The following is a 13,696-nucleotide window of genomic DNA, read 5'->3' as shown; positions in this document are numbered from 1 at the left end:
GGCTCCGGGGCACCGGCTCCGCTCCGCTCCCCTCCGGGGGGGGGGGGTGAGGAGAAGGGAGGAGGAGAAGGAGGAGGAGGAGGAGGAAGGAGGAGGATGCTCTAGTGGGGCTGAGCGGGCGTCCCCCCACGGAGGCGCCTTTCGCGGCTGCTCCCGGCGGCGACAGGCGGGTCCGGCCCCGGGAAGCGGGGCTACCCCAGCTCTCGCTTTCCCCGGCGCCGTCGGGGGCCGGCCAGCCCCCGCGCCGCCCCCCCCGCGCCGCCCGCCCCACACACACCGCCCACACCTCCCCGTGCCCGGCGCAGGGCTGGTGGAGGGGCCGGGGCCGCCGCCCGGCTCCCCCGGTCCCGGCTGCCCCAGCCCTGCCCCGGCTCCGGCTCCCGCGGCTCGGCGCGGCGCGGCCGCATCCTGCGCAGCGGCGGGCGGGGCGGCGGAGGGGGCGGGAGGCGGAGAGGCCCGGCCACCATTTAAAGCGGCAGCGGCGCGGCGCGGCTCCCCAGTGCTGTGCTGCCGCGGAGCGCGGCGGAGGCAGCTGCGGCCAGGGCGGGCGGCAGCGGCCGAGCCCCCGCGCCCCCTCCCCTCCCCCCCCCCGGCCCCGCGCCCCTCATCCCTGCCCGGCCCCTCCGGGCGGCATGAAGGCGCAGGGGAGCGCGGGGCGCGGCCCGGGCCGCGGCCCCGGCACCATGCCCCGCCTGGGCGGGCTGCTGCGGCTCCTGACTCTGGTGAAGTTGCCCTGCTGCCTGCTGGAGTTGCTGCTGTCGGGGGCGGCCGGGGGGCAGGAGATGTACGCGCCCCACTCCATCCGGCTGGAGGGGGACATCACCCTGGGCGGCCTCTTCCCCGTCCACGCCAAGGGCCCCCCGGGCGTGCCCTGCGGGGACATCAAGAAGGAGAACGGCATCCACAGGCTGGAGGCGATGCTTTACGCCCTGGACCAGATCAACAGCGACCCGGACCTGCTGCCCAATGTCACGCTGGGCGCGCGCATCCTGGACACCTGCTCCCGAGACACCTACGCGCTGGAGCAGTCCCTCACCTTCGTCCAGGCTCTCATCCAGAAGGACACCTCCGACGTGAGGTGCACCAACGGGGAGCCGCCCGTGTTCGTCAAGCCGGAAAAAGTAGTTGGAGTGATCGGGGCGTCGGGAAGTTCAGTGTCCATTATGGTGGCCAACATCCTCCGGCTCTTCCAGGTAGGGCTGCGCGGCGCCGGGCCGGGCGGGTCGCGGGGCTCTGCCCGCCGGGGCCGGACGGCGGAGGCGCCCGCGGCTGCCCGCCGCCTCCAGCTCCCTTCGTGCCCCTCCGCTCGCCTCCCCTCCGGAGCACCCTGCTTCCCTCCCAGCCGCCTTCTCAGGTTCAGCATCGTCCCCCATCTCCCTGCTCCACCGTGCCTGGCACTTTCTGGATCTGTGGCCCTATTTGCAAGAGACAATCCGTGCGGGGAAAGGAGGGGAGATTAAAAAAAAAAAAAAAAGAAAATGCGATGGCTGAGATGGATTTGCGTTAGAGGGAAATATGGCTCGGCAGAGATGCGGGGGCACGGCCGGGACGGGCTTCGCGCGTGAAATGTCCGCGCTGTGCGAGAGCAGGGTGCTGGCAGCGCCGCAGCCGCCCCCGTCCGGGGGTCCCGGGTGCCGGGGGGCGCTTTCCCCGGTGGCGCTTGGCGGAGACGGGGCAGCGCTGGGCACCTCCAGGCACCCAGCCGCCTTCCAGCTGCCGAGGTCCTCCCGGGGGGACCGGGCCAGCCCAGCCCCCGGCTGGCCGGAGGCGGCGGAGGGGGCTGGGGAGCGCGGCTGTCCCGGGGCCGGGGGCGGCTGGAGCCCGGGAGCTCCGCGCCGCTCCGCGTCGCTCCGCGCCGCCGGCCGAGGCTGAGGCGGCTCTGGCAGGCGCCGGCAGATGGAAGAACCGTGTGTGTGCGTGTGCGTGGGAGATGCGCTGCAGCGCCTGCCCGTGCCGCTGCACTCCCCGCAGCCCCCCGGGGCAGGGAGACCTGTCCCCCCGGCGGCATCCTCCTGCCCTTCTCCGGGGCCGCGGAGGTGGTGGGTCTGGCCGGGGCTGCAGCAGCCGCGGCTCGGTCCCCCGGGGCTGGGGGTGTCCGCGGGGCGCTGGGTGAAGCCGCGGGGGGCCGGCGGCGATCGCAGCGACGGTGACAGAACCGCCACCCGATGCATGGTGAGCAGCGGAGTTTCTCGCTCCCTATCCTACGCCTTCGCATGCGAAAGGTGGCGGTGGGATTTATTTTTATTTTGGTGCGGCGGGCGGAGAGATCCTCCGCTTTTCCCAGCTGGAAACTCGTGAGGTTTTCACGGCAAATCCACTCCCTGCTGTGGATGCTCCCCCGCCATCCACCGGCAGCGGGTGCGGGCAGGGCCGGCACCCCGAGCCCAACGGGGCGAGGCGCCTTCTCCCGGCGGCCGTCCCGCCTGCTTTCCTGAAAGAGCACCGAGGAGCCGGTGTGGTTTTCCTCGCCCCCCCCCGCCCCCAGCAAATTAAAACCCGACTTGCGGCGCTGCCGGGTTCCGCGGGGCGCGGGGGCTCGAACCATTCGTGCGGCTTGAACGTGCGGCTCTTCGCACCGCAACGCGACCGCCGGGGAAGCGGCCCCGCTCGTGGGCGCCGGCAAGCCCGGCACCCCGGGTGCTCCCTACTTATTTCTGTCCGAGCCTTCTTGCGTTGCGGACGCCCCGTCGCGGCCGCGGAGCGGGTGATCTGACGTTCTGCGTGCGCTGGAGCCGAGAAGCGCGGAGGGACGCGCGCGGTGCCGAAGTTCCGCGGCGGTAGCGCCTGGGCGGCCGCGGGCCTGCGGTAGCTGCAGCGGGGCGAAGTCAGCCGGCGGCGCCGCGCCGCGCCGAGCCGAGCCGAGCCCAGCCTCACCCGAGAGCGAATCCTGGGCACTGGGGACCGGCGTCTCGCCCAGAAGGAAGCCCTGGGCGCCGCGAGCCTGCCGGGTAGTGCCACAACCCCCGCAGAACCGTCGGCTATTTCTTACGTAACGGAGTTTGCAGAAAATAAGACATTTTGGCAGTTTCTGCGTGTAGAGATATTCACATAAATCTAAACATTTTAATGTATTGTGACTAAGCGTCTGTTCAAAATTGCTTTTTAACCAAATCCTCCAGAAAGCAGGAACTGGTACATTCTGAGAGGGAATATTCATATTTTACTGGATATATAGTTTATAGCTTGGTTCTGCCTTCTTTAAGCAGACTTTCCATGCAATAAAACAGTTCCCTAGTGTCCTCTCCTCCTTCAAAGCACGGTTCAGGTTGTGTCCCAGCCAGAGAGCCGTAGAAAACTATTTCAAGAGAGAGAACCGGACCTCTTAAACAGCTAAGTACTGTTGGGAGGGGGGCTGAGAAGCGATAAGTTATTGGAAAGAAAACCCCAACCAACTACCCAACCACAAAAAAACTTGTTAACCTCAATACTTTCTCAAATGCACGAGCTGTTGCAGCCAGCTTGCTTCTCATGGGCCGCTGTGGGTTTTACTGACCGTGGCAGGAGTGAAGGGTGGGCGAATGGCTCTTGAGCGCTTATTTTCATGCCCAAACTGGCCTTTCCCTAAGATCTCAGATGAAAAGTCTCTGTGGAGGCCCCTGCAAAAAAATGTTACTCATTGGTGTTTATGTTTCTCTGACAGTACCTTGGAAGAGAAGTATTTGTACTCTAATGTAGGGAGGAAATATATTTATAACCCATACAGAGCACAGTGGGGCTTCCTCGAGCCGGCTAGTGATGCTTAAGGGGCTTTCTGTCCAGGATGGGTAAGGTTTAAGCTCTTCATCTTCCTCTCTGCGCGTGAAGGTACGATCTCTCTCCAAGCAGTTCACCTGTCTGTTCTGACCTGGCACAGAGGTTTGGGAGCATCCTCGGCTAATGCCAACAAGTGGATCAGCAGGGGAGAGCAGGACTGAGGTGCTCTGCTTTCAGTTCACCCATGTAACTGCCGTTTGAAGGTTTGTAGAAGCTTTCCTTTGGTAAAAAGTGATGTGAAGGATCTACATTAAACCTGGGCTTTTTCCTGTGCGCTGACAGGAAAGGTCCCTCCCCCTGCCTCTGTATCTCTCCCCCCACTTACCCCTGCATTGCACCTTCGAGAAAAGACAGTGGGGCTGCTCGGGGCGGGGGGATGTTGCCCGGAGCCGCGGGGATGGCACTGGGTCGCAGCTGCGCGCAGCGCTGCCGGAGCGAAGGGACGCCGTGAGCCCGACGCTGCCTGCCTCTGGCTGACGTGCTCAGGCTGATGGAGCGAAGCCGTCGGGGCTGCTGAGACTCAGGCGCAGGACGTGTTGACGCATCGGAGGTGGGCACAGGAATTGCCAGAGAGGGCAGCATGTCTCCTCAGGCCAAGTACGTGAGGATTTCTCTTTCAAAATTACAATTAATGAGAGATGCAACCGCCCTGCACAAGCGCAGGGTTTAGAGGAAGGGGGAGGTTCAGTATCTGTCATGGCCGTGAACTTTGTGTGGGACCTCCCGTGAGTTACTTCAGTTAAAATGCGCAAGAGCGTCCCAGCTGGGCGTCAAGGCCCCATCGTCGGGAGCACGTTGGACCCCACGCCTGAGACTGAAGCGCAGCTGGATGTTTGGCTCGCTTTTGAAGACCACGTGGACGAGCTCTCTCCAGTTTGGCAACAGCTCACCGGGGAAGGGGTCGAGCTGAGGGGAGCCTCTGGTGCCTAAAAGATGCTTTAGCTTTGCATCTCTCGGGTACTTAACTTCATCCTCCTCAGAAGCAGGGGTGCGAGCTCCTGCCAGGGCGCTAACACGAGGTACGTCCCTCGGTAGCCAAGACCCCCTCTTCTCCCAGGGCTGCGCCCCGTCGCTGTGCCGGGCGGGGAGGGACGGCTCCGCGGTGAGCCTGGGGAGCAGGGCTGCGCGGCGCGCGTGCCGCCCGGCACCGGCGGCCTCTCTCGTTGCTGCAGGGCCTCGGACTAACGCAGCAGAAGGGATAACGCGATGTGTGGTGGACCATGGAGAGTGAAACGCATAAATATTCAAGTATGTCAAATACAGTGACTTTTTCAAAATACAGTTCTATTAGAGCGTGCCGATAAATGGTATGCCGATTGTAAATTAAATATCTGTTCTAAAAATAAAACAGAAACAAGTTGGAAAGCTGTTTCCAAACGCATCAGGCAGTTCAAGGCAATATGTTTTTAGGCTGCTAGTTTTGCATTGTAAAAAATATTGTTAACTTCACAGTGTCATAGCTTTCCTTACAAATTTAACTCCATGACATTCAATAATTGGGCTGAAAAAAATTGCCAAATGTTTCATCTTTCAGATTTTCTGGGAGTAGAACCATGCAATATGGGGAATATCAGCACATGGATATCTTTTTTTTTTAATACTGGAAAACTCATTTTTGGACTCCCTTAGAACTACAGGCTTCTCATTACAAGCTTTAATAATGAACTAATTACTGCTTCAGGTTTCTGTCCTCAGTGGATGTAATTTTAAATAGTCAATCAACAATCGTTCTTTCTTGTCTAAATACCTCTTTTCTCTTATCAGTGATGGTTCTTGTGGCTCACAGGGTTGCGTTACCAAGCCCCTTCGGGGAGCTTTTTAGAAATCAGCCTGGGTAAAGGAGTACAGTGAGATTGGGAGTGTAAATTGAAATGTCCCTTGTATCCCTGGGGGGCTTTTGGCTCCATTTCCTTCTGCGGGCACCTTCGCCCTAAATGAGAAAGATGAAAGTTGCGATCCCGCCTTCTGCTCTAGACACAACCAAGCCCGTAGAAATGTGATTATTCGGAGGAGGATACAGCTTAAAAGCGCAGCTCTGAGTTGGATGCTTCTTTTTTCTCAGAAAAGGGTGTGCTTTTTCCACGGCTGGCTGAGCGAGGACACCCGCCCCGCCGAAGCGGTGGTAGCCGCCTGCGTCGACACGCCGCGGCTGGCTGAGCCGCAACGTTCCAGGTGCTGCGACTGCTATCGATGGAGATGGTGGTTCTGTCTCAGCTTGTGGCGTGGAGGAGTTAAACTTGGCTCTCGGCAGTCGCCGGTGCCTGTTCCTGCTGGATTTGCAGCGTGGACACGAGGGAGAAGGATAAGGGCTGTATGAGAGTCGCTGTGCGAACGTGTGATCCCATGATGTCAAGAGATGCTTCTTGAGTGTTTGGTTTTTAATTAATTTTGTGCTGCTCGTCTGATCAGTTCCTATAAACTCCTTCACTCTGCAGCAAAAGTATTTGCAAACTGATTGCTTCTCCCTCTCGTTAGTTTACGTTTCCCACAGGAGTATGGGATATAGGCCCCAAGGTTTCCGTTTATATAGGTTCTCGCGCTCTCACGCGGAGACCCTCCTGCTGGATCCGACTGAGCTGGTAGTAAACGGCCAGTTTAATTTCCGGCCATGTACCCGCCATGGCTGTTGCTGCGATTTGGGAAGAAAACTGACATACTTTAGCACTGTTTTACTCTAGGTGCTAATACATCTTGCACTCATTACCAGTTTATTGCGTTTTCCTCTTCTAACTTTTAAGGAGACAATACTGGTTTTAGGAAGTGAAGTGGTCATTTTTTTAAAAGGTATTTCAGGAAAACTGTACATTTTTCGGTCAGACTCACACAGAGAATTTAACAAAGAGCTAAAACTAGGAAACAGTAAACTTCAGTTCTTTGCCTCTTTTCAAAAAATGGCTTTTGTGTTTCTCAGCAAGCTTTCATTTTCATCAGCCTCTAAATATTTGTCCTTGTTGTTGCTGATGCACCTGATACATGTCAACAAGCTGAGCTGTGCCGTTCTGCTGTATTGCTGTTGAGATACTGGGCTGTGGTTAATGGATGTGGAATCTTATTTCCCCTCTATGAATCAATCGTAAAGGAAAATCCTTCCTTCAAGAATTCACATGTTGCCATGTGGAGTTACTAATGGGAGGCTGGCGGTGCTATGAATGTATTTTTCTGGAACCAGTGTTTTGGAGGTAAAATTTATTTTCTTGACAAGGCAAAATTCAATATTAGCAATAGTCTCAGCTCTTAATCTATTTTCGCGCGTCTCTCTGTAGACGTTAGGTAGAAGGGACTGCAAAGAGTCATGTGGAAGGGGACTGGCCCTGCCGGGAGAGGGATGCTCGCCCATGGGGAGGGGCAGGGAGGGGTGATGGTGCTTATGTGAGCAAAGGATTAGGAGATAATTGGGGCTGGCGTGGGGGGCAGCGCAGGGGGGTGCTGGAATGTGTCAGCTTGTGCGGTGAAAGCACATACGCAGCAAGTACATTTGTGCAATTCCCAATTTACTCTTTGAAATGAAATAAGGTGACCTCTGTGGAATGACAAATGGAGGGATCATTTCAAGGCATTAATTTTTATGAAAGAAGTATTGATCTGGTTTTGAATCTCATAACACTAATACTGTAAAACTACACGTACTGTATTATGTATTTTATTCTATTAAATGAGTTTTGCTTGGAGGCGTTAAAACTATCCAACACAATACTCTGCATCTAATATCAGATGTTGTTATTTCTATTTATAGTGATATTCAAATTAATCTCAATGAGTGACAATGCTGACTGTCCCAGGCGCAGGACTATGATGAATTTTATCATAATATTGGAAGATACGAAGCATGTAATTAAGGCTGTTTGGAGAGCATGGAATCCAATATAGTTAGGTCATTATTGTGGCGGAGTGGGTATCCAGGCAGAGAGAAATCTGAAGAAAAAGAAGTATTTCTAAAGCCTTCCCGGTTACTGATGATTCACGAGGTCCTATAAAGCCCTTCTGCTGAAGGCAGTAGAGATATTCTGAATCATCACCCATTTAGCTGGGAATAAAGCATGCTCTTATTATGGACCACTGAAATCTGGTAGCCCTGCCCTGCCCCAGGCCACTGGCCACCCGTGCACAGTCACCACGCATCTTACCTTGCGGGAGTGACTCTCATACCTGCAGACATGGCATAGCTCTTCCATGCAATCGTACAACACCAGGAAGGGAGACTTCAAATGACAGCAATTAATATGTAGGGATGGTCTAAAAGATCTTTAATTTCTGTGTCCCCGTGTCACAGGGCCATTGTGCTGCCTCGGCACAGACAGCACAGCACTGGGTTTTTTAGTTGGGTGTTTTTTGTTTGTTCGGGGTTGTTCTCAGCTCAGGTAGCCTCAAGCGGGAAGAGAAGGCTGACTTGGGGAGACCTCCCCTTCTGAATGCCCTGCGCTGCCTGGTGTGGCACAGAGAAAAGTCTTTTCACATGTAGGGCACATCGAAGAGCTCTGTTTTTGTTAAATGGATTGCCTGACCTGTGGGCGTGGAGGGGGCAGTTAAGAGCACTCTTAGGTTGCAAGTTTTCATTCTGATGATGGTTCTGCTTAATGTCTATGAATATGTTTGTGTATGTAGGTGTTTTTGATATATATATATATATATGGTAGATATTTATGCTGTAAACATAAGTGACCTGTCTTGCAATACCTTGCTCGGGGATAAGGCTGGGAAGGGGAGAGAGAGCAGGCACCATGGTGGGTGAGGACGAGATGGAGCACGCCTCCGCTTTCGTTGACTGCTGCTGCTGTCAGGGTGCCGACAGTCATGTCACCTGCTTGTTTGGCTTTTCGATTCTGTCTGTCTCGCATTATTATGGTGTTAGGACTCAGAAGAATCAATGATGTGTGATTAATAGCAAAAAGACATGTTTCAGTAGTACAGGGCCACCTCAGAAGCATTCAGCAGTACAGTCAACGGGTTGCCTTCAGGCTTGGCAGTTCCGACCCGGGAAGTGAGTGAAGGGAGAACAGGCAGGAACCGTGATGGAAACGGGAAGAGCATGGAGAGGTCGGCGGTGCAGGGTGAGAGGGTGCTGGAAGGAGGGTGCCCTGCGGGAGCAGCTCTCCCTCTCCTCCCACCGTCAGCAGCTGGGGTGGCTTTCTGGACCTCGACATGGGCAGAGGGCATGGACGGCAGGGCTGCAGTGGCTCTTCCCTCTGTGGCAGGCTACTGGCCATGTGCCTGCCCTTGGCCTCTGCCCACAGGCTGCTCTGACGGCTCACAGGGAGCGTCGAGGCCGGGTGGGGGAGCTGGGGCTGGTCCCTGTGCAGAGCGTTGCCCTGGGAGGGGAAGCAGCCAAGGTCGAGTCCGGCGTGTGCACAGCCCAGATCAGCGCCAGGCGGTGACAGAGGAGTCCCAGGGAGGACACAGCCCCGCCGGCGTGTCACGGCGGGTAGGTGGCACGGGGCCGCTCGCCTTAGCCCAAAGGCAATGCCTTGCTGGGGCTGCTTTACTGCTGCTAGTTCAAAAGCCGGATAATCTGGACCTGCCTTTGGTGTGGTCCCTGTGCTCCCCGGCCTGCTGTAGATACGCCCTTAGATCTTGCTCTTTCAGTGTTACAGCTGGTTTTGGCTTTTCACTTGCGGGTATAACAACTGCTGACAAAGCCGAAACCTTACGCTGTCGTTGTCCCGAAAAATGACTCTGATCCAGCTTCTCCTCAGGTGGGTTGATACAAACCCGTATCTCCACTTCCTTCGTGAGAGGCTTCACGTTCCTGTGGCTGACGGCAGGACGTAGCAAACGGCCGGGCGCTGCTCGGGGCGCGCGCCGCGGTGGGCTTCGGCGCTGCCAGCCCCGTGGAACCAGCGAGCGTGGCCAGCGCCAGCGCCGCAGCCTTGGCGGGAGCTGAAGGGCGAGCCGAGCTCTGCGCTGCCTTCCAACGCCCCTTCCCGCGGGAAACGTAGAGCAGTTGGCTGTAGGGTGGCTCGAGGGGCTTTCCAGGGCTAGCTGGAGAAGTCATCCTTTTTGTTCATAAACCAAATTTCGGTTATAGAAATGGCAATGTAAAAGTGAATATAAATCCCGGCATGTGATTTTTATAGCAGCCATTTATTACTCGTCTACGCAAAGGCCCTAATCCTAAGTTTTTGTAGAAGAGAGCCCATACATAAATAGGACTATAAATCCAAAGATTGCAGAGGACAGAAACACACACTTATCCTAGCTCAGTTTTCCAGCGTTTTCCTTGGATGCCCCGCACTGGCTGATGTCGGTGGGAGGCAGGAGGCTGGACGAGGATCTGGCTGGTTCGCTCGGACAGTTTCAGGCATCCCTTTGTCCTGATGCCGTCTCCTCGGCCTCCGGCTCCGGCCCCCTCGGGTGCTCCCCTCCTCTTCTCGAGGGCAGAGGTTATCCGCTTGGCTCCTGCCGACGGCTCCTCCGGGGCCGTTCTCCGTGTTTGTGGTGAATCGCTGATCTGAGATGGGACCCGTTTAGCCAGGCCAGTCCTAGCAGATACTTGGCTGACTTCTCCATGAAAGACTATTTTTCTTTTTCCTCTCTTAATAATCAGCTTTTATCCTCTTTGATGGAAATTTCCCTGGTTTTGTTTTGACTGTACTTTCACAGCAGGCTATGAGGCTTAAGTGCAGCACAGGACACAGTAAGTATCTTCCTAGAGCAAGACTTTTGCTCTCCCTTCTATGATGGAAGTTAGGTTCAAAAAGTAGAGTTTTTGAATGCTTTACTGGGAGAGATTTATCTGCAAGACTAACGTACACTCAGCTGGGATTTGTGAAACTCCATCTCTCTCTGATTCAGACTCAAGATGTTAGCCTAAATTTCCAATGGTCTGGATGGGTTCTAGCGGTTATTTTCAATTCCGTCTCATCCCAGTGATGCATTTCCAGTCTAGACTAGCTGTGTTAAAAAACAACCAGACAAAAACCCCATGAGAAGTTTGCTTCCACAGTAGCCCTTGTTTAAAGAACCGAGAATTTTCCAAATGAAGAAAATGGTAAAATCCCAGTTCTCTCTGTTCAGTATCTTTGATGGAGGGGACAGAGGGTTCGGTATCTCGGGAGACCTCTGTGCCTACATCGTCTCAGATGGAAACGCTCAGGTTCGGTGCCTTGCGAATTTGATTCCACTGCTGCCATTATAGAATTTGTGTAGAGTAACATTCTGCAAGCTCATATGCAGAAGATTTTCTAATAAATTTATTATTTCATAAATATTTTAATAACAGTAATTATGCATTCATCAGAGTGGAGATTTGTTTCAATGTCATTAAATTCAGCCTCATAATTATATGCGTGGTATTTCTGCACACAGCACGAAGCGAGCGCGGTTGTAGATGTATTGCAGCACTTGGCGGCACAGGGGACCTCACGTACGTCTTTGCAGGATTGTCGTCTCCAGCTATTGGCATGTTCAATATACCAAGAGGAACGGGACAGCAGGAAATTTTCTTCTGTGAGAATGGAGGATTTGGGCCTTAGGAAGTGCAGCAGGCTTCTATTTCCAGCAACCCATGAGCTTTTTAATACAGGATCACAGATAAAATGCAAATCGTGAGATGCAGAGGTGCCAGCTGCGCCACAGCTGACGTGATCGCACCAAAACCGCACAGACCTCAGGGGGGGCACGCCGGGAGCCTGTTTGTGCGCACCGCGACAGCCAGCACCGCTTGCCGGGCTATCAAAATGCTGCTAAGATTGACACATTTGCTTTTGAAATAAATCTGTAAACTATTTTTGTGATAAATACGTACTTTTTTTTTTTTTGAAGACAAGTTTATTTTTAGACATCTTGAGATAAACACAGACAGGTTATTAAAGGTTCTGTTGTTGCCAGAGAAAGCTCGACTAGACTGACTACAAGTCTGACAGCACATTCCCTTTTCGCTGTGGATGGGGCCATGCATTTGCTTCTCCCTGGGTGCCTCGGCTTGAGAAACACAGCTTGGTAAGCTTTATCAATGTTTTTATTTTCAGTCACGATATCAGAGACCGCTAATGTTTAATCCCACTAATACAAGGCTCCATGTAACATACTTTAAACTCTGAGAATAGATATAAGCATATACTCTCTAATTTTGAAGTGAAACAAAGATCATCTGTTTTCCAGGATGAGCTCAACTGGACATAGATGTTTGGTAGATCTCTAGTGCTCATCTTGGGTTGTGACGGTGTATCCCACGCATCCGAGTACTTAATTTCCGTGTTAAAAAAAAAAAACAAAATCCAAGGCAACTGGATCGAATCCGATGTATCAGCCCGTATCTTGTGTACCTCAAGGACAGCACAGAGTTTAGAATTCACGCTGTTACATTCTCCATTGATTCCCTCGTCCCCAGCCTTCAGCGTTTGAATTTTCTTTGGCACTCAGGTCCATAACTACCTCTCTTGTGCTGTAACATCTATTCTGGCCATGTCCAACGTGTGCTGCTGCTCTCCCCAGAAAACTTCCAAGTTCAGACCTTGCATCTCTGCTGATGCAGCCAGAGTAACCCGTGTTGCCTCCTCACCGTCCTGTCCTTCCTATCGCATAGAAAATGGAGTTGATAAAGGCCTCTTGGGAGTATTATTAATGCTGCCTTCCTTATCATGTCTTTCCCACTTGCTGTTTCTCTTGCATTTTCTATCCCTGCCCGCAGGGATAACCCTTCCTGCCCTCCCATGAGGTTACGTCGGGACCGTGGCTTCCCAGAGGACCACCTTCCTATTCCCGATTAACGAGGGCTGGGGGCATAGCTGGGTGGTTTAGATTTGAAAAAGTGATTCTGTATGGTTGGGGCCGAGTTCTCCGCTGATGGATGTAAGCGCAGCTCTGACGGCTTACACCAGCTGAGGCTGTGGCTTTCTTTTCCGTGTATTTATTCCCTTTGGAAATGGGCACATTCCCCAGTTCTGTGATCTCTGGGGTATCAGGTATGCTGAGACGCCCTTAGTGCGTGGTCATTTCTCATATTCATCTCATAATGAAGAGTTGAATATGAAACAAGAAGGTACAGGTTGACCTAATGGACGGCTGAAAGCTAATAAACTCTCTTGTTGTCTTGAATTTAATGACAGCTCGTAAGAGCCTAGACAGCATCACCACCGGCTTTAATTGTGCTAGTGCCTTGACGCTATAGAGCCAAGACTAAGTGCCCAGAGTTGTCTCCTGTGCTGATCCCATCAAGATGGGATCCTAATAGGGAGGATCAAGGCCAAATCCTATGTGATTAAAAAAAAAAAAAAAGGCAGGAATAAATCAAAAGTTAAAGGGAAACTGTCAACTTCAGATTTGGCTGGAAGTTGTTATTTTTATAGAAATAAAATCCAGCACTAATAGAGATATGTTAGTGATTTTTAAAGAAGGTAATTTTGCAGTACTACTTGTTTTCACAGACACAATGTTGACAATAAAAATTAATTAAATGACTTTTTGTGGCTCTGTAGTTTTTCGATCCGACAGCAGTACAGAAAATCTCAGAGTATTAGCGATGTAAAGAAATTATCTTTTTAAGGTGCGTATACCATTACTACAGTGAAGGGTTTTCAAAATTAGGAAAGGCTATTTTGATGTCTTGATTCCCCAGCAAGTCTGTGGCAACTGGGAGCTCCCTGCCTCTTCCAGCGCTTGGAAACACTTCCTATGGTAGAGCGTTCGTGTCCTAGGTAAGGTGACTTGTGCACTGTACGCAATTCTGTAAGGTGACACAAAAACGTGGATTTTCCCTCTCCTGATGGCATCGGCCTGCAGGGAGCTGGAGCTTGCTTTCACTTTGCTAGCTAAACGGGGTACGTGGAAACGGAGAAATGACTTGACTTCTTCAGGCTTTCAGGAGCACGACTGGGACGGCTGCAGGAGGACGTCGTAATACGCCGAGATCCGGAAGGCGTCGCAGCGTGAGACCGCGTGGGTGGTGCGCAGGGCGCCGGAGCAGAGGTGCTGAAGTCCATTGGAAGGCGGCTTTCCATCCTTAGGA

At 53.5% G+C, this 13,696-nt stretch overlaps 1 protein-coding gene across 2 annotated transcripts in view; it reads left to right on the top strand.

The window, feature by feature from the left end:
* Positions 1-359: 359 nt before the first annotated feature.
* Positions 360-13,696, top strand: part of GRM7 (glutamate metabotropic receptor 7) — a gene marked incomplete at its 3' end in the record, with an annotated part of 304,230 nt that continues 290,893 nt past the window's right edge. For both annotated transcript variants that reach the window (XM_082004663.1, XM_082004662.1), the window contains exon 1: positions 360-1,193. In XM_082004663.1, coding sequence (XP_081860789.1) covers positions 633-1,193 — 561 coding nt within the window. In that variant the 5' untranslated portion in view covers positions 360-632. The remainder of the gene's footprint in view (positions 1,194-13,696) is intronic.

The sequence above is a fragment of the Phaethon aethereus genome (assembly GCF_964289735.1).
Source record: "Phaethon aethereus genome assembly, chromosome: 11".
Classification (NCBI taxonomy): domain Eukaryota; kingdom Metazoa; phylum Chordata; class Aves; order Phaethontiformes; family Phaethontidae; genus Phaethon; species Phaethon aethereus.
The sequence above is the reverse complement of the archived record's forward strand: the minus strand, read 5'-3'. Positions and strand labels throughout refer to the sequence as shown.